Below are 26,347 nucleotides of genomic sequence, written 5' to 3' on the forward strand. Positions count from 1 at the left end.
CCAGTAGGGGGCACTCACCCCAGTATGGCAGGGACACAGTACTGTAAAACTGGAGTCCTGATTCTCTGTGGTCATTAAAAATCCCAGGGTGTTTCTCCTAAAGAGTAAGGGTGTTAAACCTGGAGTCCTGGCCAAATTCCCCCCTGGCCTTTACCAATCATGGCCTCCTAATAATCACCATCTATGAATTCATCACTCTGTTCTCCTCCCCACTGATAGCTGGTTTGAGAACACTGGTGCACTTTGACTGCCGTTGCATCATTCGAGTGGGGGGCTACACATTGGTGGTGGTGGAGGGGAGCCCCCATTACCTGTAAAGTACTTTGAGTAGAGTGTCCAGAAGGGCGCTATATACGCGTAAGGATTATTATTAGATCAATCCTTTCAAGGACCAGCCACTTCAACCTTAGCTTCTTTCCCACTTCCATATGAACTCTGAACTCTCCCCCTTCAGCGATCTAACCTCCCTGTACAATTCTGTTTGCTACATTTAAGGTTAAGTTTTACATTAACACATGCATACACATGCAATTGTGTTCAGCTTGTCTTTCCAATTTATATTATTTTTTTAAATATTGTATGCGTAGTACAGTATGCATACTTCATCGCTGTTCTCTTGCTGTACCAAAAGCAAATTCCACCAACTCTTTCTGTGTGGCAATAGACAATATTGTGAAGGTTTTGTACGGACATCTGTAGTGAAGAAATGTGCTGAATGAGCAAACTGAAAGATATAGTGACTGGGATCAATAAAGCATTATATGAAAACTAAGAACCAGTTCAACAAATATTACTATTTTGGAATTTATTGAGTAAATGAGCGCTTACAGTCCTTATATAATACTTTATACTTAAAAGGTATTGTTTTGAATCAATTATCTTTAAATAACATGTAATGGCTCTGTAATGTGATCATGTGCTTTTGTAGAAAAGGCATATTAATGCTAAAAATGTCTACACCTATAAAAGTAATATTAATTAGGAACGCTTAACATCTTTTCATTAACTGGTAGCTGAGAAATGCAGGGGGCCTGGTTCCACTGGTAAAGCTGTTGAACTCCAACAACACTGAAGTAAGACGCAATGCATGCTGGGCAGCCCTGGTTTGTGCCAATGATGAGCCCACTGCAGTAGAACTGTGCAAGTTAGGGTAAGTCCGCAATTTTATATATATATTTATTCAACATTGTTGGGGGGATATCACAGTGGTGCAGTCATTGAGTGCTGCACCCTTTGCCTTGCAGAGCTGGGGCCCTGATTTCAATTCCTGGGGTGCTATCTGCTTGAAGTCTTTATTTTCTCCCTGTGTTTGTGTGGGTTTCCTCCAGGTGCTCTGGTTTCCTCCCACAGTCCAAAGACATACTGGTAGGTTAATTGGCTTCTGGGAATATTGGCCCTGGTGTGTGTTTAAGCATTTCGGGGTCAATGTGCGCCCTGTGTTGGACTGGTATATCCTGCCTTGCACCATTGTGACCCTGTATTATTGGAGAAGTGTTACAGTTCCAGCATCACGCCACCAGAGGGCACCCCAACTTCTAGTGCCTACTTCATCTGTGCAGCGGAGGTGCAGATTAAGCACATGGCAGTAGCCAATCCCTGATTGCTACCTCACCACACCTCCCCTCTCCAAACCTGCTTAAACCCTGTTCTTTGTTCAAGCTGTGCTTAGTATTGTTTTCAACTCTGAGTTCTTGAGCTGGTTCTCGTGCTGAATTCTTCCCGGACTCCTTGCTGGACTCCTGGATTCTGGCCTGTTTCCTGACCTTGGCTTTCAGGTTGTGTTTCTGGTGCTTGATGCTAAATTTGTCTTTTGGCTTTGGACTTCTGCTCGCCTCTTGACCCAGGCCTTGGATTTCCTTAATTAACTGCTCTAGGATATTTGTGAGCTTGAAACCCGCATAGGGTCCATTACTTGTTTTTGGAACTGTGGACCAGCTTAACAATAAGGCAATTGAAAAATGGGTGGATAGATTTACCTACCACCCCAATGTGCTAAAATCAGATAATCAGCATTCTTTTTTAGGATGAACAAAGCAAATCGTTTGGGATCTCCATTTGAGACTGTGCTGACTCACACAGCTCAGCTCATCCCTCACACAGCATACGCATAAACAGGTGACAATTCTATGTTGTCATGGACAGCCTCACCTTTTAAATAGTCTTTAGAGAATAAACGTGGTCCTGAGTTTGTCAATAATAACTTATTTTGTACTGCTTTGAGATGTACCTGAAGCATGTCAGAAAGAAGAGCATTTTTCTCTTGTGTTAATTGATTAACATTTAGAATATACTGAGTCACAGTACACAGTTCAGAGAGGGGATTTTTTTCTCATTCAAAAGATGGGAAAACAGTCAGATTTGTTTCATGGCAACAGTTACAGTTATTAAGTGTTTAAGTCCAAGTCTGGAAATGGAAAGTTTGCTTTGTAATATGATCTGAAGTTTGTTCGTTAATTAGAAAAAGTGGAGCATATTTGTGCACTGAAACAAAACGCTCTGAAAGCTGCCTTGTGGGTTTTGGCAAATTGTACATGATTTGCAAAGGAATTAATTATCTGTAGAAGTTTTTGCTGTTACTTGTTTTTTTTAGTCTTCACGCATTGCTAATTTACAAACTGCAGTGTTTTAGTTAATCTTTACACAAAAGCACCACTAGGTGGCAATAAACTCGGTATAACTCAATTCAGTACAGTATACATATGCATCTAGTGCTTGACATTTTCTATGTACTACATATTTTCAAGTAACAAAACTCCCTTTACACCACTATTGCTTTTCTTTAAGTGGTACGTGTGCTCTAATAAAGAATAACATATAATGCAGCATATTATATAAAATATAGATAAAGATAAAACACGATATATAAGGAATTCAGGAACAATATATATATTATACATCAGATTTATTCAGATATATTAAATCAATTCAGCAAATCATTACGACTGTACTTTATTCTTTTCAAAAGTAAAATATTTCATTTGTAACAGGACAAGAAGCTGAGCGCAAAGAATAAACCAGACTCACATTTGATTAACAATTGAGTTTGGGGCTACTTTATGCTCATGGTAGTGGTGTCGTAATACCTGTAGGAAGATCTCTGGAATCTTCCCAGGGTATGGAGAGATATTGTCAGCTAACTACTGTGTTCCACCTACAAATAAAGGAGAATATCAGCATTTCAGTCAAGACATAAAACATTTTCTTTTCATAATTTTTTTTGTACTTGTAATCCCTTTACGTGAGGCAGAGGTTGTTTTCTGACAACTGCCATATATGTACCACATGCGACAAACCTACACAAGAACGTCTGCAAATAGAATAAATTAAGGACGTGTCAAAAATTCCGACATGCTTACAGGGATTTTGTAATCAACATGTAGTGCAGCGGTATACTTTCTTTACACATACATTTACATTTTCCATTATTTCTTTTACAGGGCCTTGGAAATCCTACAGGACATCAATTTATCATCAAATCGCAAGAATAAATTCAGCGAAGCCGCCCTGCTTAAACTACTCGACAGCAACCTTTCCATTAAATACAGTCTGACGGGCTACTTGTCACCCACAGATCTAATCACTGATGGGTTTTATGACCCTGGACAGGTAGTTACCGAGTAACAGTTTTTTTTTTAAAATCTAACTGGAGATACTGAGAAACAATTTCTTTAAATGCGTTATATCCATTGAACTCGCGGTTTTTAACTTTCTTCCAGGTCAAACCCGGGCACAGAATTCTTACATTAGAAGATCTTTCTAAACAGGAGGTTAACCAGCATCGTCCAGTAATATTAGTTGACGGCAAACCACATGAACAGTAAGGTTTCTTATTATTTTAAGTTTACAAATGTTACCAACTATGTAAGAAAATGCACCAGGTCCCCTTGCCTGTACACTCTGACTTGTGGCGTTGCTCTAAACGGGACATATTTCCATTTAAAACAATAATGCTATTTTTTATTCGGAAGAAGCCCGGCTTGATTGAAGACACGGCTTGATTTTCAAGAACTTTTACTTTTTACCTTTCTAGCAGTTTTACAGACCTCTCTACTCAATGTTTTTTTTAACGAATGCTTTTAATCTTCGAGGCAGGCTAATGTTGTCCTTTATTCCTTTTTGCCGTATGAAAGTTTCCTGGGTACTGTACATTTTGTCTTGGGTCTCTGTCTGTCACCTCCGTTTTCAAGGTTTCTACAGTATATCGTTGAATTTGGGGTTAGCATTACCGTAACCTATTGTCTTTTTCTGTATTTTCTTTAGTTTCTTATTCACATTTAAATTTATATATTATCGACCTGAACACTCTCTTATAATCTATTTGGTAATATTTTTGTTTCCTTAAACCTTTCTTTTATTTTGTAATTTTTTAATTTCCGTGTTTTTATAAAGTTTGAAAACTTTGTGGGGTTTATTTTTAAACAATTTAATCATGTTATAGTTTTTTTTTAAACTGTGTTTAAACAAAACTATACAATGTATATTTTAACCTTGCTTAGTGCGTATAATTTACTTAATGTTCATTGCAATAAATAACAATAAAGCTAGTTTATAAGAAAACCATATTTATTTTTTTTATTGCTGGAGTCCAAAAGCAATTACAGACCATAAAAAGGAGCAATGTAATGAAAAAAGTAATAAATGTGTAAGATATAATTCCAAACACAATTTCCAGACATAAACCTGTCCATTTGTTCAAAGAACCACAGATCAAATACATCAAAAACCAGAATTTAATGGTATAAAGTAAAGCCCTCTTACTACTGATAAAAGCATTCTGATATGGTACTTAAAATTATGAATAGTAACTTCTTATTTTAAAATAAAAATATTTAAAAGTAATGAATAGAACTCTGTGTAACGAATAATAGCTAAAACAGAATCAAAAGTAATAATAAACGAAGAGAAAGCATAATTTAACCTAATCCCACAGTAAATAAAAAAATGTTTAGGCCTATAATTGGATGCTTGTTTAGGCCTATAATTGGACGCATGTATATTCAATCAGTTAATTTTCATGACCAACTTCACTGGAATATTTATCTTAATATGCAGTAGTCACATCGATATAAGTGCTGACAGGTCAATTCTGTTGTTCTGCATTGGTTTCATGATGGTTCATGGGTTTCTAACAATTCATCTTTAAACGTAAAACCTACAGTATGTAAAACCTTCAGTAGTTACCAAAGGTAGGGTCTCTTGTTTCCAATGAAATGAAGTTTACAATTCACTAAAGTGATCCAACTAAAGTGTAAAAAAAGGCATGTTTTTAAGCATGGCAGTTCTAGATCATTAAAGTGTGCAGGATATCACTACCGCTTGAATATTAAAGGAAATATTGGCATTAAATAATTATTGTAATGCCCTTATACTGCACGTTTTAGATAAATAATATAAGTCTCCTAGCTTTCAATGTGCTAGTACCTTCTGGATTTATAGATTTTCATCATAGATTTGACACTCACACCCATCTCCCAATCTGTACCGTATGTATTGGAGTTGGGTTCTGCCCGGACAGACGAAAGACCAGTAGTCACTCCCTCTGCTTTAGAATACTGCATCTCAGTCACAGAATTCTAAAAAGATACACTGACTGTTCCGTTTCCACCCAGGGTCTCTACAGAGTCCGCACCCATCGACGAGAAACAGCAGGACGGCCTGGGAGCAACCCGTTCCCCCTCAGTTTTGAGCAAGAGCAGCACTAAAGAGAAAACCCCGAGGTACAGTATGTCCGAGTTGGCCTCCACTGGAAACGAGCTGGGCTTTGCACATTGCCTGAGAGACTGGCATCTTACCAGTCATCTCCAGCGGCCCAGAAGTGCAAAGCGCAAAAATAAAAAAAAACGAGTGCACAAACCCCCCAAAAAACCGACACGACGTGAACAGAAGTGAGAGCACAAACAAAAAAAAACAACACGAGGTGAACAGAAATGAGAGCACAAACAAAAAAAAAAACAACACGAGGTGAACAGAAATGAGAGCACAAAAACCACAAAATAACCCGAATAAAAACTGAGAGCTCCCCCCCCCCCCAGAAAAAAAACTAAACTCAAACAAAAATAGGAGCAGAAACAAAAAAGACTACACAAAAAAACCTACACAACACAAACAGAAAAGTGTGCAAAACTAAATACGGGTTCAAAATTGAACTCGGTTCTCACAATGGACATGTCTGTGAACTCGTTTTTGTTTTTGTGTTTTGCATCTCTAGACTACTGTAGTCATTTGCTGTAATGTTGAATATTTTGAATATAACGGCAAAGATGACAGACAGGGATTCACTTCTATCATTCATAAAACTGTTCAGTTTATTTACATTTTTTACTACTATGTTACTCCTAGAAAAGCACTGCTCAGTTAGAGGGGAGGAGGGCGAGATGGAGGGGATTCAAATTATTCATGTTTTTCACTATCTGTTTGAAACTGCCCATGTGAAAACCTTAAAATATTGATTGGAAAAAAAGTGATCAGTCTGAGCACTCGGGTTTAGATTTGTAATCTTGCTTTTAAAAATGTGAATACATGATTTTTAATTTTGGAAAATTATACATCAGTGGAAGGGGGGTGAATACTTTTGCAAGCACTGTATTACCACAAAACAATTGTAAGTGGATATGTGGGCCTGTGAATCAAATATTTACTTGGGTTTATCAGATTTTATATGTAAATATAGGATATAAATGACCACATGAAGATCATTTATTTTTGAATGTATAAATTTAAGTATAGCAATTTAGGTCATTGTCATTAATAATTTATACAGTCATGCATTCAGAATAAAGTTTGTTTATGATATTCTGTATATACATCCTACAAGGATTTACCTCTTTCTTCATTAAAGTCAAATGATTATGCAATGTAACATTAAAATCCAGTACTAACGGATACCTGTTGGTTATCATGGGTGTTTTTATTTGTTATTATTGGAAGAAATAGCATTAACTGAGGCAATTTTGAAAGTTTTTTTTCATGTGTCTTTTGTCTGTGCATCATCTGCTGGGGCCTCAATTGTTCCAGTTATAAGGCAGAGCAGATGATATGATATTCTATACCAACTAGCGAGGGATGTACAAATATTTGTCATTATACCACTGACACATCACTGTTTAAATTCATAGCTGGATAGCAATGGAGTGGTAAATAATGTGTGTATTGCAGTAAAGGAAAAAACAAGGGGAAGAGGGACGACGAAAAGCAGAAAGATGAGGATGAAATTAAATCCCCACAGGAAACAATCACAGAAAACAAACCAGGGATTCCCAGTTCTGACTCCGCATTTCATGCACTGGTCTCGGAGGCCGCAAAAGCAGTATTGCCTCTTCATGATACAAGGGAACAAGTTATTGGACTTGCAAAGTAAGTATCCTTCCTTCAGTGAACATAACTGTTTAAGTATCGTAACACCTACAGCACTTTCAGCATTGCAGACAAGCTGGCTAGGTTAGCTGACCCACATAGACATTCCTTAAATGACTCCTTCAGATATCCCAAAAGCTGTCCTGTGGAACTCGTCTATTTGAAAAAATTAAAGGATTGCTGAGGGCGTCCTGCAGTATAACTGTGGGAACTGAGAAAGTTATTGTGTCTGGCAAGATTTCTGTTTCTAAAATCATGGAGGATTTGATTCCTTTTTGTTCTGTGCAATTGGTAGGAGTCTTATGAGATTTATAGAGAAACCTTAAAGGAAATATTCAATTGATTTCATAGGACAGGTCAGAAGGCTTGGTTGTCACAGCCTGTCACAGCAAATTCAAATTTCACAAATGTCTTGGAAAACACAGGCTTGTTGCAGATGCCATGGGTGGAGACGTCGAGAGAGACAAACTCCATGAATTCAGCTGGGAACTCCACCTCAGTGAACTGAAATACGAACTGAAGTCCAACATCGTCCCTATTGGAAAGATTAAAAAGGGAATCTTCTACCACAGAGCTTTACTGTTCAAGGTGGTATCACATTTCAGTCCTTCCTCTCCGCCACTGAAGGGTTTAGATTTCAGTTTCTGTTAACACACCATTATTGTGTCATTAATGTTTTATTTGTCTGATGTATTTATCCAAAAAAGCTTGCATTACAACTGAACCCTTTAAACTTAAAGTGACAGTGAATAAGGCACAAGGCTGAGTTCTGATGAGAATGGTTTAAAACAGCTGCTGGGTACAACAGTACAACACACAGTGGGAAAAATGCAGAGGAAGATACAGGAAACCAGAACAGATATTCTTAAACAGGCAAACAAGGGAAAAAAGACTGAGCATAATACTGAAAATGAAAGCAGGCAGCAAAATTAAGAGACCATCAAAATGTGCCCTTAGTTTGAAATTGAGATTAATTTACTTAACGATGTGCACATGAAACACCTAAGACTTCTCAAGAGTCCAGGAGGATTTCTAACACATAACAAGCTCTAGGGACTATTTCTGTTTTGGTAATTCTGGGATCTCCAAGCCAAGGCAAGTGGGGATGGCACCAGACTTTCGTTGAAGAAAATAATAAATCAGCCAGCATGTTTTATGAACGTTTGCATCAGTGCTTTACAGTCCTGTGCTCTGTATGCGTTTTCAAGATTCTGCTTATGAATGAAAACGTAAGCAACATTTGTATGAGTAGCTGAAAGGAAGGAAAAAGTCCATAATTAATATTTCAACATTGGGTATCTCAGCAGTCATTGAAATCCACAAGTGACTTAAACCGATATCAAATTAATACTTATTACAGGAGGTTAAAGAAAGATTTTATTTTTAAAAATCGGTTGAACTCATTAAAAAAACACCTTTCCTGTTCTCTGTACTTCTTCGCTTCAACGTCTTAAATAAAAAAGTTCATTCTCAGTAAAACAAAGCCCCCTTAGTAAACAGCAGACCTCTTCTTTCTCAGGCTTTGGCAGACAGAATTGGAATCAACTGCAGCTTGGTTCGCGGAGACTACAACAGGGCGTGGAACGAGGTGGCGATAGTGGAAGGATCCCCTAAAGTTCCTGGACCTCGTCTTCAACCAAAAACCTACATAGTTGACCTCATTCACAGGCCCGGACGTCTAATGAAGAACAGCAGCCCTGAGGCCATCCAGTATCAGACCATTTAATTCCCCATCTTCCTTAAAACACAACGACATGGCCACAGCAGACGTTCATGTGCACAGAAATGGGATGTGAAAGATGTTCGTTTTACAGTTTGAAGAAGTATTGAATATTGTTAAGTCGTGCTTTGAAAAAATGAAATGAATGGAATGTTATGAATGTATGGTTTCTTAGTGAATTACAGTAATCACTATGCATTACAGAAGTGGTATGCTAATTTTACAGCTCCCTAATATGAGTTGCATGTTTTGGTTCTACAATTTCGTATTTGATGGGCTGCATGGTACCCTGAGGGTTAGCATTGCTGCAGCACAGTGCTGAGTCTCTGGGATCAGTTTCTGGGGTGCTGTCTGTGTGGAGTTTGTATGTTCTCCCCGTGTTCTCATGGGTTTCCTCTGGGTGCTACAGTTTCCTCCCGCAGTCCGAAGTCCAATACTGTTATGTTAATTTGCTTCTGGGAAAATTGGCCCTGGTGTGAGTGTGTGTGTCTGTGTGTGTCCTGATATGGACATGCGACCTACTGAATTTAGTTTGTATCCTCCCTTGAGCCCATGTCTTTCTGTGATAGGTTCCAGATCTCCATTCACCCTTTATTGAATAAAGTTGCTAGAAAATGGAATGATGGAATTTTGTATTAGAAGGATATTCATGATAGAAAAAAGAAACCTATTGAATTCGCTGTTGATCTGGGTTTCACATATGCATATATTTTTCAAAGTGGCTTTGAGAATCTTTCACTTTCTTGCTTACTGTAATACAGTACTTAAAGCATACTGACATCTGTTGTCTGTTTGCTTTCATATCTTCTGCATGCCTTTACACTTCAAACTTCTACAGCTTCTGCTTTTCACATTTTTTGTACACAGTGGTGTTCTGAAAGCTTCTTGAGAGGGTATTTTGAATGACACCTGTTCCACTCTGCTCCCAACACATACTGTAGCACCAGAAGTCATTGACATGACATGCAGACCTCTTTTGGATACTAGCAGTTACACCAGTGTTGACGTACAAAATGTAAATCTAATAATAGCCTGTGGAAACAAGCTGCAGTTTTTACCTTTGTTATGAGTAGAAAAACATTTGCATATATATTTGCATATATTTCCAAAAGGAAATTCTGTCAAGTTTGGTTGTTGTACAATGCTAAGTAGTTAGTAATGAGAACTATTTTTACCAGCCTGGTGCTCAGTGGTTTTGAAAAGTCAAATTCTGGGACAAATCTGTTAAACTAGTTTTATCTTGTTTAGAGAGGTTCAGAACACGGTTTTCTCTAAACTTTTCACAGTTGCCAACAGTCATCAAATACCATTACTTAACCTGTCTTATCATCTGGATTTCTGTCTAATGTTTACTTTTAGGAAAACTGAAAGTACTGTAGGTGCGTGTGTGTCAATGAACTAGGAAATATCTAATGTAGCCTTTTAGGCACCTCTGTGGAAAGATATTTTCTCCTCCTGGACAGTTCTCTATAACCTGAACCACAACAGATATTAAGAACATTAACATGAGAGTCAAGTAATAGGTTGCTGAAAAGAGAAGAAAGAAAACACAACGTTTCGGCTGTGGAGACTTCTTCAGGTGTGAGGAATGTTGTGTTTCCTTTCTTCTCTTTTCAGCATGGAATAAACCTATTACTTGTTCCTCTGCAGCCTACGCATGCTGACACAATATTAATGAGGACCCTATGCAGAAAAATCAGGATGAACTCCAGAGGCAAGTCGATTTAACAGTCCGAGGTCCGAAAGCCGAAGGAAAACAAACAAAAGTACAAAATCAGAAGCGGAGCTGGAAGCCGAGAGTCTAAGCCAGAGTGATAATCAAAGTACCCAAACAAAACCAGGAGAGGTAGTCGGAAAACAAACTAGGGTCAGGATGCCAAAAACCAAGATGTAACTAATTGCAGGGAGACGAGGTAGCTTTAACCAGGAAAACCTAATACTGAGCACAGAGGAGAGTGTGAAGCAGCATTAAATAGGCTGGGGTAAAAGAGCTAATAGGGAACCGTGCTGGAATGCGAGGTGGAATGACGAGTCCTCTGGGGGTGGCGTAACAGCAGCTACCCACCTGAACTACATTGAAATGAGAGTCTTCTTCAATCTTTGACCCCACTCCTGGAAAGCCCTGGCCCAGAAAGTTTAATAGGTCACAATTAAATTTCTTTACACAACAATTTAGAGATAATTTAGGATTGAGGCTCTCTACAACAAGGGCTAGACATCCTCATAGTGTATCAGGACACCGGCACATGGAAGGAAGCACGAGCAAGATGTACACTAAAATACACTACATCATGAGCTTTTCTGTACACGTATGAGGGAGCGTGGCGAAAGGCATACTCACTGACTGACTGACTTAAGAGAAACCGGAACACCATTGTGAAACCACAGAAGATATTTTACAATCCTGGAGTCTCCCTTTCTTCTGTATGTCTCTGAATGGAAAACCCCAGCTCACTTCTCATTCAGACTAGTCATAATATTTGATGGCAACTACAGAAATTCAGATGGTTGGGATAGGTTCTGGCTACTGTAAATACACCATTCTTTGACAATGTCCAAGAGCTGCTGGTGAAATACAATGACTTTTTATTCAGCAGAAAACATGCCCAGGGAAAGCAGCAATTGGATATCTAAAAAAGGAATCTCTTTTTTGTAGTGTACGTTCCCAATGGCAGAGCTTCCCAATGGCAGAGAGTTGACAGCAAACCTCAGTTAAACCTTCTGTAATGTGAAGAACAGAAATGGAGGCAATTGCAGGTGTTCAAACCTTTTTCAGATAGCAGAGTTGCACCAGTTGAAAGAATGACTGCTTGAAGTGAAAGACACTTTACCATTCAGGTTGCCTACTGTTGATCACTCCCGCAGTCCGAAGTCCAATACTTCTTCTTACCAATTTGTCCAGTACAGGCTCATGGTAGAGCAAACGGGCGCAAGGAGGGGTGCATCTCAGAGGGGACACCAGTCCATTACAGGGCACACACAAGCAGAAACACACACACGCTCACACAAAAGGTAATTTTCTCAGATGTCACTTAACCAACCAGTTTGTCTTGGACTGTGGCAGGAAACCAGAGTACCCAAAGGAAATCCACATGAATGCAGGAAGAACATACAAACTCCACACAGATACCACCCCACGTCTACAACTGAAACAGGTCCCAGGTGCTTCGAAAGAGTAATGCTGAACACTGCACAGCCTTAATGCACACATTTATGTGCAATACATTTACAAATAACCGCATTTATGAGTTTGGGTTGTCAAATGTTGTCTCACATTTCTTTATAATCATTCCATGTCTGCAGGCACGAAATCTATTTTTGTAAACGGTCACAGGCTTACACATTTTACTGCACAGGGAATGAACACATGAAAGGCAACTGTCTAAAGGAATTCCACAAAAAAGAATGATATTTGATTTACCGTATGTTGTTTTGATGATGAGTGGGCGTGGTTTAAATCATTAGCTATATATGTACTGGATTAAATAGTAACATTTAAAGATCACAGCTGAAGAAGGCTCCACAGCCAAAATGTTGTGTTTCTTTTCTTCTCTTTTCAGCATGGAATAAAATCCATTACCAATTTGTCCAGTACAGGCTCATGGTAGAGCAAACGGGCGCAAGGAGGGGTGCATCTCAGAGGGGACACCAGTCCATTGCAGGGCATGCTGACGCAGCCACCTACTTGAACTATTTAAAGATCATAAAAGACATAAAGACACTATATAACAGGACGATCTAAACTTGCACCAGAATGAGTCTTCAAAAACATCTACAAGGATAATAACAATACAAACCATCAGCACACTTGTGTTTTACAGATGACATTTCTGGAAAGATTTATACTTGTTTAATCAATGCACGATGGAAATTAGTTTTGATGGATATCTGCGCTTGCGATATGAGCAGTAATAGTGCTCTAAATACATACGATCTATGGTACCAAGCTTCAGAAGCAGCTTATCACTTACAGTATAACTGTAACAAATTTACAAAGCAATAACGAGATAATCTTTTTTATAGCCAGTGCACTGGCATTTTATTGGACAGACGTGACAAAGGTAATTTCATTATGCTGATTAACGTTTGTTATCAACAGGGTTAATTAACAGGCGGGCTGCCGTGAAAGTCACAGGCTAGTAGTGTGTGTTCCCACAGGTGGACGTAATACAAGATGAATCCTGCTGTTAGTAGGATTCTGTTCCATTGTACTCACAGAGCCTGGATGTTGATCTCTGTTTCCTGAACTGTTGTTGCATTTGTTTCCTACAAGAAAACCCCAGCAGCAGTAGCACGCAGATGTATGTCCTCCCTCTTGAGCTTTGTTGTGTCAGGATGTGCCTGTGGGAGAGGCAGCAGATGAGGTCCCAGGACTTGATCTTTGGGGAGCTGTGAAGTCAGGTTGTCATCAATGGCTCATTGCATTTCTAAACCAGCAGACCTGGTAGTTGGAAGAAGGATCATGAAGGCTGAGCATGATGTGTCAGTATTAGCAAGATATTGATAGTCTGTAAAGTCAGCAGTGTGCGGAGCAGTGTTTAGGGTTCTGCCCTTATAACTCAAAGAATGTGGTTTCAAATCGCAGGTGAGACAGTGATATTGCACCTTGAGCAAGATATTTCACCTGACTTGCTCTAGTGAAAGGCTCTGATGTATACATGTATGTTGCTTTGGATAAATTAAATAATTGTGTCTTTGGTTGTAAGATTTTGCCAGGTTAGAAGTTGCAGGCTGCGAACATCCCAGACAGGTGCCAACATAACAATGACATGAAGGAATTATTCTCTGGATACGTGGGGCATACAAGTTCCTGTCTGTATCCGTCAATCTTAATTTTCACCAGGTTGATCATTCAACAGATCAGATCAGCTTGTTACATTGGCCCAGTTACATCTCTCGCTCATTCGGTGATTATCAGCTTATGCAGTCATGGTCACTCATGCTCAGTAATTGATAATTGGTTAATTAAAATGACACCAAAAAACTTTTAATCAATATGCAAAACCCTTATACTTCTTTATATTTTAGATTGTGTTATTCTGTGTTATTCAGATTCTTTTACCTGTCAACAAAGCTGGGACAATAAAGGAGGAAAGTGATAATGGCATGTACCTCAGTTGTAATGTCATTTAAAAATGTGGACATAAACACACCACCTGTCCACTACAACATACAGTATCTCTTTTTTGGTTTCTGTGTTCGTCTACGCTTTTGTGCTCTATTACCCTAAACGTTGTGCAGCTTTGCCCACCGTTCCAGAAAACAAAACAAACTTAGACACTTATTTGACAAAGCATTCATTTTCTCTTGTTCACCTATATTGTTTACCTATATTATATTACTTTTTCTGTAAGTGAATGGATGGCAAATAGCCCCCTGTAGTACTTTCAAAGTCGACAAGTGTACCTCGACTAGTACCACACAGCTGTCTTTTTCAGTTAGTACGTGTAACCGGACCTTGGCCATAATTCTCCGGCGCTGTAGCCTTGCTCTTGGGAAGGCGTCACAGAGGGGGGGCGCAACGCCTATTTCGCGAGAGAAACGGATCTTGCTGAAGTGCGCACAGGCGCCTAAGCAGCAGTTGACCACTGTGGGCTTCTCCGAAGCACAAACCTCTCTGAGCACTGAACCGGGGAAGCAGAAGATGGCTCGTTTTCTTTGCCGATTTGCCGCTGTCCGCGTGAAAGAAATTGCGCATATGCCATTACCAGGCAAGACGAGGCTGTCTTTGGTTCGCCAAATGTTCACAAATTCTGGTAGGTATGGTTACCTTGAGCTTTATTTAACTCGTGCTTAAAAAATGACAACAGCGCTTTCGATTGATATATTTTAGTGCTATGTTTTTTATCCAGATACACTACAAAAAATATGCAATTAGTTAAATTCTGTTTTTAAAAATCACCCTTTCACCAACATATCAAGAGACAATTCAGGTTTACACTGTGCTGTGTAAGGTTGTAACACAAAGATTGTTCCTGTAGGTACATATAGTAGTTAGCTTTCATTGCAGTGGAAATTTCCAGCCTAGAAATGCACATCTGTGTTTTTTCCGCGGTATTGATTTTTCTGAAGATAAAATACTTCATGCGTTTTGTTATTTTTACATGCTTGAGGGTAAATATATTAACGGCAGTCATGAACATATGCTACACATTTTGATAGCTTTTTTGAAACCATGGTTTTTAGCTCTAGTTTTATGTTATATTCCCTTGACAGCTGTGCTTTAATTTAAAATTAAAATACTGGTATTTGGTTATTTGTGCGCATCTCAAAACTAAATGGAATATAATAAAAATACATATATTCTTATCTTCGTCGAAGTTAAAGCCTCTCTCCAGGCAGAAATTCCGTCCTTTCTATGTGAGCCGATTGGTATTGATCCAGCAGGGTCTCACGTTCAGCTCGGCGGTCGTGGAAATGTACAGTAAACAGTGATCAAAGTCCCTCCTACTTTCAGGGAGATCGCTCCTTCGCTCTGTGCCCCAGATTTTCAATGAACTCTGTTACAGCTCGTCTGAGTTGAAGAGCCGGAGAGCTGCACGTACTGTAAAGCGATCCTGCTGACAGTTCAGGGCGAACGCGTGAAACGGGACAACTGAACCGTGTTAATTGTGGCGCAAAATGTTGCTGTTAATCATTGTTCATCTTATCGATGTAATAATTATTTTATTGTATGTGATGCCCTCAGTTGTAAAGACGTTTATTTTCATTATAGAGATACGACATCCAATAACGTTCTTTCGGCATCCCAACAAATGTACTGAAGCACAACCGTAGATTGAATTGTTAAATGAGATAAAGTTGGGCTCTGTTTTTTTTTTTTGCATGACCTAATCTCATCAGCGTTTGTGCTAGGAAAGTGGAAGTCACGTGTAATTTGGCTTACACGGCTCACTTGAATCTTGTAACGTCTACATAAATGATCGATTAATATCTCGTGTGTTTTTCAGTAAGCAGGGCGCTCAGCCATGGAGCTGTGGGGCTTCGTTTTCTCTTAGGACAGAGCAGTTTTAAAGATGGTGTTGATAAAAGGCAGCACTTTAAGACGAAGAATTATGATAATATTTACGTTTAGACCTAATAGCACTGACAGCAAGTGTATAATGGATTCATATAGGAATGAAGATACATTAAAACAAAGATTATAGGATGTAAGATTAAGGTAAAGCATAAGAGTTCAGCTGCTGGCATTTCTAATCACAGACAAGATGGGCTAGGCAGCCCATCAGGATGTTTGCTTCGGTTATAAGGGGACCTAGACAAACAGGGTACACCAAAGATATCAATATAATAATAAAAAAATAATCATTCCATACACTTAATGAGGACTCACTCATGAAGCCCCACCTGTATGATGTGATGGCATCCAGAGTGTGCCAGTACACTCTCCACGCATCCGCCATCAGTGGGGAGGAGAATAGAGTGATGAAGCCAGTTTATAAATTAGCATTATTAGGAGGCCATGACTGGTAAAGGCCAGAGGGGAATTTGGCCAGGTTACCAGGGTTACACCCCTCTACTCTTTTTGAGAAACACTCTGGGATTTTTAATGACCACAAAGAGTCAGGACCTCAGTCTGAAGGATGGTGCTCTTTTTACAGTATAGTGTCCCTGTCACTATACTGGGGCATATACTACTAGCCCCACGTACACCTCTTCCAGCAGTACTCTGCATTTTTTTGTGTGTCTACATGTAGTTCTTACTCTAGTGTGGCACAGACTGGCAGACACATATTCACAGATCAGAGGGATGTTCCTCCTTTCAGACTGTAAGTCTAACAAGTCAGGAATGTTGTTTGCATTAGACAGACTACTATACAGTAGATTCAACTGCAGAGTGTCAGATAACAGACATACATAAACCTTGACATCTACTACCAGTGAAATACTGTTGCTTTTTCAGGTCACAATTCACAGTGCACTTTTGGTGATACAAAGCATAGGAGCATCTTTTAATGTAGATGTCTCTGTATCTACATTCCAGGCCTGAGGTCGCTCACACGGTATGATGAAACAGTCGTCACAACCGACTGGCAGAAGAAGTTAACCCCGGAGCAGTATGTGGTGACCAGGGAAAAGGGGACCGAGCTGGTGAGTGTGATCAGCTGTCCCGCAGTAGTTCCTAGTCTGAAATATTCAGCCTTGCAGTCCTTGTAATTATACAAACTCTTCTGTGTGTTTTTCTGTGTCAAATCTTTCCAGCCCTTCAGCGGTATCTACCTGAACCACAGCGAGCCAGGAATGTACCATTGTGTCTGCTGCGACACACCTCTGTTCAGGTAGAGTTTAACCTTCACAGCTGAGCACACAGGAACACAGGGTGAATCCCAGCATGGAGACTTGTTACTGTATGTTCACTGCTTCATGTTCCGAACGCCTCAGTATGTTGTAACTTGGGCATTCTGAACATGTCTTCCAGGATCTGTGTTTGACATGCAGGTGAAAAACATGTTCTGTATACAATATACTGTATAGTGTATGCTTAGTGAATACTCTGATCAGGGTTGAAATTTAAGATTTATGAGAAGGAATCCAATAATACAGAAAGTCAATTTTACATAATGTTGTAGTATGTGCCGACTCTGCGGCAAGAGTATCACTTCTCTTTTAACCTTGTGTAGCAGCAAGACCGGGAGCTAAAAATTCTTTGGCATTCTCGGGAGTTTAGGAAGCAAGACTGTCTTGGGCACTTTGTCACCGATCAAGCTAAACAGAACTTGCGCAGTTGTCCAGTAGAGCCAGGCAGAAATTGCTTGGGTCACACTCTGCTCTCCAGGGGTCAGTATCTTTCCAGCTGCCTTGAGTCAGTCTCAGGTGTCAAGACCGTGAATAGGGAGCATTCCTGGAAACAGTCTGGTGGATGAAGTAATTAAACAAAAGTCGATGCACATGCATTAAGTGCCTATCATGCTTTGTGATATTCATTGGAAGTTATTGCATAATTTTCTAGGGCAGGCTATTAGCAGACAGTGCTATGTGAAGGCTGGGTCAATACAAAATACCCAGTTCCCAAAATGCATAATTTAAACACCTCTACAGCTCAGATTGTATCGTTGTTCTGCCTTAAGTGTGTTGACAAGATGGAAGCCATTCAGGAAAATCCAATAAAAAGCTGGTTTAAAACAATTTAAAGCAACAGAGTTGTCAGAAATATGGCTGATCTAAAAAGGGAAGGTGTAGAGCAGGTGTGTTAAGCAGGGAGCATCCTTGGACTTCGTCAGGTGCGTTAACTAATTAACAAAAGCTGATGCATCTGGGTTGTATGGTTAACAGGCCCAATGCTTTATGACATGCAGCAGAAGGTATCGCTTAATTTGCTAGTTATGCGGTGGCAAGTTTTAGCTGGCAGCTTTCCCAGCCATTGCTGAGGCCAGTGTTGGGGTGCTGCTCTATTTTCTGTTTGCTCCTTAATTGTACGCCTCGCTCCCATTTATCAGTTTAAGGCCAGCCAAGTAAATGTTTTCGGAAAAGAATGAATCTCACCGATGATGCAAGTTGGGCTTGAGGCATACATAACAGAAAGTGTAAATAGTGTGTCTTCCATTACAAGAAAGAATAGCAGCCCTGGAAAATTTGTACCTCAGGAGGTGCCCCTCCTGCCAGAAGAAAAGGATCTTTGTGTAGCTCTGCTGTTTCACAGGGAAAACAACCCCAGTGAACTCTAATTCCGGCTTGGTCTAATTCATCTCAGGCCACCTGAGGCCCTGCCTTGGCATGCTTGTTGTAACCATTCTGTGGTTTATTTTCATTTCTAAAAGCCCGGTTGTATCCGTGCAGATACAACATCAACAACAGCGTGTTATGTTGCCTCTCTTTTCCTATGCCTGTGTTTTATTAATAATAGTGTTACGTGTCTGCCTAAGAATACCTTTTTTCTTGTAATAAGGTCTTATTGTAGTTAATGATAGCAAATTGCTATGACAGGTTTTGCTCTTGCTTTTTAAAAGTCCATTTGTGAAGGGCAGTGGTGTCTGTGGTATTATCTCCCACTTTATTAAGATAATCATTAGATTAATCAGAGCGGTAAAAAAAAAATTCAAAACTTTTGAGCTGTTGATTTAAAGACACCTGTATAACCTGGTACATTCTAGTCCTTGACTAGAATTGTGTATCTTTTGATTACAAAATGCAGTGTTTCCTTATAGTTTGCTTGTTCTCTACATGAAGAAATCCGTTTTACAATTTTACAGCTATGTAATTTAAACTCAAAACACTTAGCGGTAGATACAAAATAGACAGAACCTGCTGCAGGAAACGTATGTGGTGAGTTCTGGATAATGCTTGCTCCTTCCCCTGTATATCCAGAGTGAATCTTCTTCTGCCCGATTTCAAGTGCCGGTACTCTTCACTTGTTGTTGATTGATTGTTGTTTAAACAGTGGATTGCTGCTTCTTAAGGCTTTATTTCTCTTCTTACTTCTTGCTTCTGTCATTTACCTCTTTTTCCCTTTGTACAAATTGATGGATGCCAAGGGAAAAAAAAAACTGAAGAATTATTTTGACAGATAAGTAATTAGCGCAACACATCATTCATGATCAGACTTATCTAGGAAGTTATATTTCTTTTCCCCTTGGAAGGGCAACACCCTGACAGCTCTCATCCTATCTCTCTCAGCCCTCTTTGCTCAATTTCCCGCAGTCTGGCTTTAACCCAGCACACCCTGCTGGAACTGCTCTTCTCCCGCTTAGCGATGCCCTTCAGTCATCTTGTGCTGCTTCCATCTCGTCTCCCTTAATTCTCCTTCTTTCTGCTCTGTCGCCTGTGACACTGTGACTCACATTATCCCTTTGACAACACCTGCTGACCCAGGAATCACCCCTTGCTGGTTGCTGGTGGCACTTAAGGGGTCTCCTGATGCAGCTTACTCTCATTCACTGGGGTTTTATCACTTTTCAACACAGTTATGCCGCCTGCTGACAGCTGTTTGTGAAGCGTTCGGAAATAGGCAAGCAATTTCAGAGGCAATTTAAATGGTGGCATGGCTCTTGTCCATTACAGTGTCTTGTTCAGAGGAGTTATTTAGATTGGAGACAGGCATTAATGGATCTGTCACTGGACTGTAGAGGTGCTTGTTGTCGCAGTGATTCGTTCTGTGTGGGAGCCAGTAATTGTTAAAATAAATATGTTACTCACAAAGAATTGTTTTCTTCATTCCTACCCAAAATTCCCGTCACACATTGATTTGTAAGGTTTTACGTTTTGAATTGGTGTCTTTAGTACTGTGGCCACAAAACCAGGATTTTTTTCCACTAAAAACATTAAAGGAGCCTGCAGTGTAGGTGCAGATAAACCCACACAATTAATCTGCTCACATCAGTTAGACGGTCAGTGTCTAGCTTTAAAATTTGTTATGGTTTGTTTTCAAAAATCACATTTCGTCCTTTTATTTTTAGTACTAGCAGTGATATTAAGCCGGGTAAAATGGCATCTACTGTATCTTTGAGCTTCACACATAAAAAAAAAGCTCTCAGTGATTTCCGTCCCATACCTTCTGTGAAACAGAAAATCCCCTCAGTGTGTCACATGAATCCCTTCTAGGTATGCGATATTAACCATTTAATATATTCTCTGTCACATGATACCCTTGCCTCAGTGATAGGAATCTTGGTAAAGGAGTCATTGTTGTTGTTGTTTTACTGACCTCTGGTGGCAGCATCACATTCTGCAGGAACCTTTTCTCTTTCCTTCACGCTTCACACCCAAAATGTCACCAAACCTTTTTTACAGTACTTCAAAAATGTCTGGTGTCTACTTTGGTGTTTTGATAAAAAAAATGATCAACCGCTGAAATAAGGCATTCTTTCTGGAAATACTTTAGCCTCTCAACATTGGTCCCAATTTTGAATTGTTTTCTAATGGTACCCCCAACCTAATTATTTTGTTATTACTATTGATGACAGGAGTAGGAAATTCTGATCTCTTCACTTTTATTGTGTATTACTTCAAAGTCTAAAAATTGTTTTTGTTTTTCTAAAAGAGAGCAAACCTTAAAATGAACTATAAAAAGAGCAGTTAACAAAGTGTACGGTAGTATACCGTAAACTGCAAATGTCGACAGCACCATTGCCCTTTGTTTAGGATAAAATAATAGTAATACCTCAATAAGCTGACTGTTATGATTTCACATTTTGAGAAATGGCAAGATACGGATTTGGTTGCACTAAAAAATAACGTCCTAGATGTTGACTCCCAGCTTTTGGTTTTTCTTATTTCTCCATTCCTCCTTCGCAGTTCAGAAGCGAAGTACGATTCGGGGACAGGATGGCCTTCCTTCTACGAGGCCCAGGGCACAAAGGGGAGAGACGAGAGCAACACCGGCATTCTGCGTCGCCCTGACAACTCGCTGGGGTGCATGGGGACCGAGGTCATTTGCAGGACGGTGAGTCTTCCCACTTCCCACGGGCTACGACCCTGGCAGGAATTCACCCTCCATAGGTTTTTTAGCAAGATAAGGGATTTGCTTTAAAAATCTTAGTGCAATACTATGCAAAAAAAGGAAAGAAAATCTCCTTGGCACCGTTACTGCAGCTGCTTCCTCCTTGTGAGAAATATTGGACAAGAACATATACGCATTCAGATGTGTCTGTCTGCTACAGATTTGAGAGCATGGAGGTTATGAGACACATTTATGGCAAGGTTTGTGATACAGATGAATTCCATTATTTCTGGTATTATTTTATATAAGCTTCTATATAAAAATGTAAACGGGTATAAGGATATTAGATTTTTGAGATGACCACAGTTAATGTACATTTATGTACCTTGTAACTCTGAACCACCCATGTAAACTCCAAAAGGACTAAACTGCTTACTTAATTTAACTGAACTAAAAACAGAGTTAGAAGTGAATCGGTCAGGGCCAATGAATATCATTAGTATCACATATTCAATTTATAGCTCTTAAAAACCTTGCGACTTTGAACAGACTTTTTTGTAAGATATGGACTGCACACATTTTTCTTCATGTGTGCATGTGCGTGCAAGGGAATCAAAAGATTTCATTTAACATTGTGGGTTAAACTGTCCCAACTGTACGTGTAATATTTATAAAAAACGTCTTAATTTTGCAAATACTTTTACAACCTGCTGTTGAAGATCACATCTTTTAAGGATTAGCTGGAACGAACATTAATGACAGATTTTAAAGGCAAATGTCAAACAGCCGCTAACAGAAATTCTGCTTATACAGTATGTTTTGACAGCTCAGCATATTAGCTCTGTTGACATCAAATAACCATTTCAAATGTGCCTAAACACGGGAATTACTGCTGTATCATGAACATTAGAATGTATGGATACGATAATCCTTTGTTATATGATCTTAATTTGTTCCTCGTGAAAACCGCTCATGAGTTTGGAACTTGTATAATGGAAATTAAATTCCCATTACTTCCCAAGTTAAAATCTTGGATCGCAGAAGTCCAAAACGTTCCCAGGGGAAACCCATGTGAACACAGGGAGAACATACAAACTCCACACAGATAGCACCCCAAAAAGTGGCACCCCCTTTGCCCTTATGCAGCAAAGCAGCAATCCTCAGTACTGCACCACCGAGCTGCCCTTAGGGACTAGAGCTGGGTGCCTATGCTATAAAGAGTGAAGCCTGGGCTCTACAGACTCCTTTCCTGTTGGCTTCCCAGACTGCACTACATGAAGTCATATTTAAGGATTTTCTGCTTCACTAGTTCATCACCAAGAGCATGATACCTTTTACAGGAATAGTCCCCACCAATGAAGAGGCCTAAGCAAGCACAGTAATGTCTGACTTTTAAGAGGCTGGTAATGGTACTATGCAGTTATCAGCTGTTAGTGCACACAGCTCTTGAGTTTCTTCTGTTTAGATGCTGACTCTCCTTGAGCCTTGAATGAGTTCTGTTTTATTTCCGCTGTCACCCACTAGTGTGATGCTCACCTCGGCCACGTGTTTGAAGATGGACCGGAACCGTCCGGGCAGAGGTTCTGTATCAACAGCGCGGCCCTGACCTTCAAAGCCAGCTCCAAGTAGTGCTGTTCTGACACATATCTCCGAAAGGAAAACCAATACCAGCAGTTTGGTGCCAAATGGTGTGAGGAGCATGCTGTGTTATTCTTCAGGTGCCGTGACGGACCTATCAATAATCAAACGTGTTCGACGTTAGATGACCAGGTTCACATTTTTTTTTTTTACTGGGGTAGTTTCTGAAATGCTTTACATTATGGTCCAGTATGATCTGGTGCTTATCCAAATTGTGAAGCCATGTCTTTTATAGTATACTCCAAAAGTCAGAAAGAAAAAGGAATTGTTACAATTTCAAATGTAGCCGTTTGGACACAAAAGGTGAGGAATTCTCAAAAGGGGCATTCATTATTGGTTCTCCTCCCAAATACTTTGGAATTAAGCTTTCCTAAAACTTTTTAAATGTTTTTTTTGCTATATAAAGATTACTAAGAGGCCTGCCTATGTTTAGACAACCTTTTGTGTGTTCTGACATAAAATTATGAAAAATGGACACCTTTTCTGAGAAATAAATCCAAAACTGAGCAATTAAGATGAAGTCATAGACTGGGGGTAACTATCCATGGTCCTTGAGAGTCGCAATCAGTGTGCAAGCGCGAGTGTTTATCATGCGTTTTGTGACAGGACAGGCCAGCTGGGGGACTTCAAGTTGTAAACACGGTAAACGCAAAATTATTATTTTTTCTCTCTTTGACCTCTCTCTCATACAAATAAACGAAAGCACACCTTTTCATTTTTAAATAATCCCAGAATTACCTACAGTACACAAACAAATCAGCAGCTTCAGTGGTCATGACAAAATTCTTCCTCGAGTCCTGATAAGTCTCAACAAGTTGACGATTCAGGGAGACATGTGGCTCTGCGGGACCAGGGCTAGCCCCCCCTGCAGTTCACAGACAGTGTGATTCAGCCATGTGATGGAGGCCAACATGGATCTGGTAAAGGCTTATGAGAAAAGAGGCAAAAACACTGGGTTCCTTTTCTTTTCCTTTCAGCATGGAATACACCTTTACCTGTTCCTTTGCAGCCTACGCATGCTGACGCAGCCTCCAAGTTAAACTTCATTATGTTTTAGGTTATATTCTAAGTAGATATGGAACGGCCAGACTTGCAGTCCGTCTGTTTACTGTTGTGTGAGCAGCATGAGTCAGTTTGGTACTTTTTCTCTTCCCTCTCTGCCACACTTTAAGTGGGAGTAATTTATGGAAATATGCCTGTATAAAATAATCATCTACAATGTGGATAACTAAAGGTCTATACTGGATTATGTAAACAAATTAGAAAGAAACATTATTTCAATTTTTGTGAACCTGGCCCTTTGGACCCTTTTGAAGACTGTGATTGTTTCTAAAGCTGCTGTTCAATACTGGTCCTCTTCGTGATAAGGATGGAGGCAGTTTTGTGGTTTAGTTGCTTGGACCCGGACTGATTGCGCTAAGTTTTCAAAGGTGACTGTAAGATTTAGATTAGCTGCAATTCCAATGTTTTGACATTTGAACAAGAATCGAGTTTAAAGGTGAAATTTCTAACACATGCAAAATGTGCATTAAACACACCTAAGGGAAGAATACACATCATTAATTTTTGTACAGTGTAATATTAGTTTACAATAAATTATCACTTGTCCCCTTGTAAACAAACAGTTAAGGTATCAAATGACACCAACTTCTACATTATTCAGAGGTATGATGATGTACTGTATGTATTGTGTATATTGTTGAAAGTTTTCTTATAATTCAGAAATACTTCTTTAAGAATATTAGACTTAGAACAGAGTAGTAGAAATAAACTCCTCATTGGCCTAACAGTGATAGCCTTGATGTCTGAAAATAGATAAATGCAGATTTTATAGATTATTTTCAGACTGAAGTCTTTAAATCTGAAAACACAATTTAATGTGACAGAGTCACAGCAGCAGATATGAAGGTGGGAGATTAGCAGTTAGGTCTCCCCCACCTTGTTGGTAGGAAAACCTTTTTAGCTGTAAAGGCAAAAGTGTTCCCTTCTCTGTTCTTGTTTTTTTATCCAGAAATTTATTTATTTTTTTGCACTCTAGGGAATACCTGAAATACCCCAAAACAGGCTTTTGCCTTTTGTAATTTAAAAAGGGGCAGACTACAGCTTTTGCAACCAGAAAACAGCAGGCTGCAGCTCATGTTTACTTCTAGTGGAAAAAAACCTGGATAAAAAACAAAACTCTAAAAAGAACAGAGAGGCGAACACAAGCGGTAGTTCTCTTTTTTTCCATTCATGTCTCTGTTAAGGATGCTGTCAATAGATCAGACTGGGTCACAAAAAGCTTGTTGCAGCAGTTTTGGCTGGCCTCTGATTGTGAGCTTTCTAAATCCAACTGTTACTCAATGGGGAGTTTTAGATGTTGTTGTGCTTAAATACAACACTTTCTCTTTTAAAGACGGCAATTTACAGTAGCCAGTATTAAACTCTTAAAGTTAAAAAGCCTAACAAGAAGTATTTCTTTTAATGTCTGACAACAAAAGTCACCTTTGACATTTTTATCGCTTAAGGCATGAATGAAAGGATCGAAAGAACAATAATCAAAGTTTTGTGTAATTTATAATTGTGAAGAATAATGTCTGTTAATCTGTTAAAAACATTTATCATACTGTTTTATCTTTGAATCAGAAGTCTCAGTGTTACATGATTGTTTTTATCCACCAGTAAAGAATTTGTTTTTACCATTTGTTTTCTCAGATTTTCCAGAGCTCTGTCACAAACTACTGACCACAGCGTAGATAAAGATTAAATTAAACTGCATAATACTCCAGCCAAGATATACTGTAGCACAGACCTAATGATAAATGATGTCCAAGATACTAGTCTGCAATTTGACAATAGGAAAGAAATGTTGCTCTTCTACTGGCCTAAGTTCAAAAGCAGTCATAATGACGAGCCTAATCAAAGAACAAAGAAATCTTTTTTGTTATTCATTTAATATTTGGGCGTGATTGCCTGACTTTCCTTGCTGTCGCTGTCTTTGGGTGTAACAGATAAGAAGAGCCAGCTCATTTTGTAGCGAGAGTGAACTCTTGTCTAGAGCTCTGGACAAATCTTGACCAACTATGTTGATGCCCTAGTTGGGCATCAACACTGCCCACAGTCCAGTGCTGTGGATACTCATAAAATCTACTGTATTCATCTACTGCATATCAGGAGACTTCTGGTCTTCTAACCAATTTACTTTACAAATAACTGTATATATTTTTAGAGACAAATTTACACTGGCTGATACATTATGTAATAACGATTACTGCATGTTT

General features: G+C 39.3%; 2 protein-coding genes and 1 long non-coding RNA gene across 6 annotated transcripts in view; 2 read left to right on the forward strand and 1 right to left on the reverse strand.

Annotated features, from left to right (window-relative positions):
• armc3 (armadillo repeat containing 3) overlaps positions 1–9,693 on the forward strand; it is a 26,714-nt gene extending 17,021 nt beyond the window's left edge. For all 4 annotated transcript variants that reach the window (XM_088643687.1, XM_088643686.1, XM_088643689.1 and 1 more), the window contains exons 12-18: positions 1,014–1,150; positions 3,438–3,606; positions 3,717–3,817; positions 5,610–5,717; positions 7,156–7,353; positions 7,779–7,941; positions 8,873–9,693. In XM_088643687.1, the coding sequence (XP_088499813.1) occupies positions 1,014–1,150; positions 3,438–3,606; positions 3,717–3,817; positions 5,610–5,717; positions 7,156–7,353; positions 7,779–7,941; positions 8,873–9,079 (1,083 nt within the window). In that variant the 3' untranslated portion in view covers positions 9,080–9,693. The remainder of the gene's footprint in view (positions 1–1,013; positions 1,151–3,437; positions 3,607–3,716; positions 3,818–5,609; positions 5,718–7,155; positions 7,354–7,778; positions 7,942–8,872) is intronic.
• LOC148657423 (uncharacterized) lies at positions 2,847–14,451 on the reverse strand. The gene is made up of 2 exons (XR_015940966.1): positions 13,290–14,451; positions 2,847–3,151 (listed from the first exon to the last, which is right to left on the reverse strand). It is a non-coding gene; the product is annotated as an uncharacterized LOC148657423 (long non-coding RNA).
• A 246-nt stretch (positions 14,452–14,697) lies between these two features.
• msrb2 (methionine sulfoxide reductase B2) lies at positions 14,698–25,768 on the forward strand. The gene is made up of 5 exons (XM_088643690.1): positions 14,698–14,829; positions 17,058–17,164; positions 17,276–17,352; positions 21,305–21,452; positions 22,974–25,768. The coding sequence occupies exons 1-5, from the start codon at positions 14,718–14,720 to the stop codon at positions 23,076–23,078; spliced, it is 549 nt and encodes a 182-aa protein (XP_088499816.1). The 5' UTR covers positions 14,698–14,717; the 3' UTR covers positions 23,079–25,768.
• The last annotated feature ends 579 nt before the right edge of the window (positions 25,769–26,347 follow it).

Source organism: Lepisosteus platostomus, chromosome 8, assembly GCF_059453375.1.
Source record: "Lepisosteus platostomus isolate fLepPlt1 chromosome 8, fLepPlt1.hap1, whole genome shotgun sequence".
Taxonomy (NCBI): domain Eukaryota; kingdom Metazoa; phylum Chordata; class Actinopteri; order Semionotiformes; family Lepisosteidae; genus Lepisosteus; species Lepisosteus platostomus.

Bases quoted from the DNA above. Each gene is read 5' to 3' on its own strand.
- msrb2 (XM_088643690.1), top strand. From the start codon at position 14,718: ATGGCTCGTTTTCTTTGCCGATTTGCCGCTGTCCGCGTGAAAGAAATT. The intron at 17,353-21,304 runs GTAGAGTTTAAC...CCTCCTTCGCAG, and splicing joins TGCGACACACCTCTGTTCAG to TTCAGAAGCGAAGTACGATT. The intron at 21,453-22,973 runs GTGAGTCTTCCC...GTCACCCACTAG, and splicing joins CCGAGGTCATTTGCAGGACG to TGTGATGCTCACCTCGGCCA.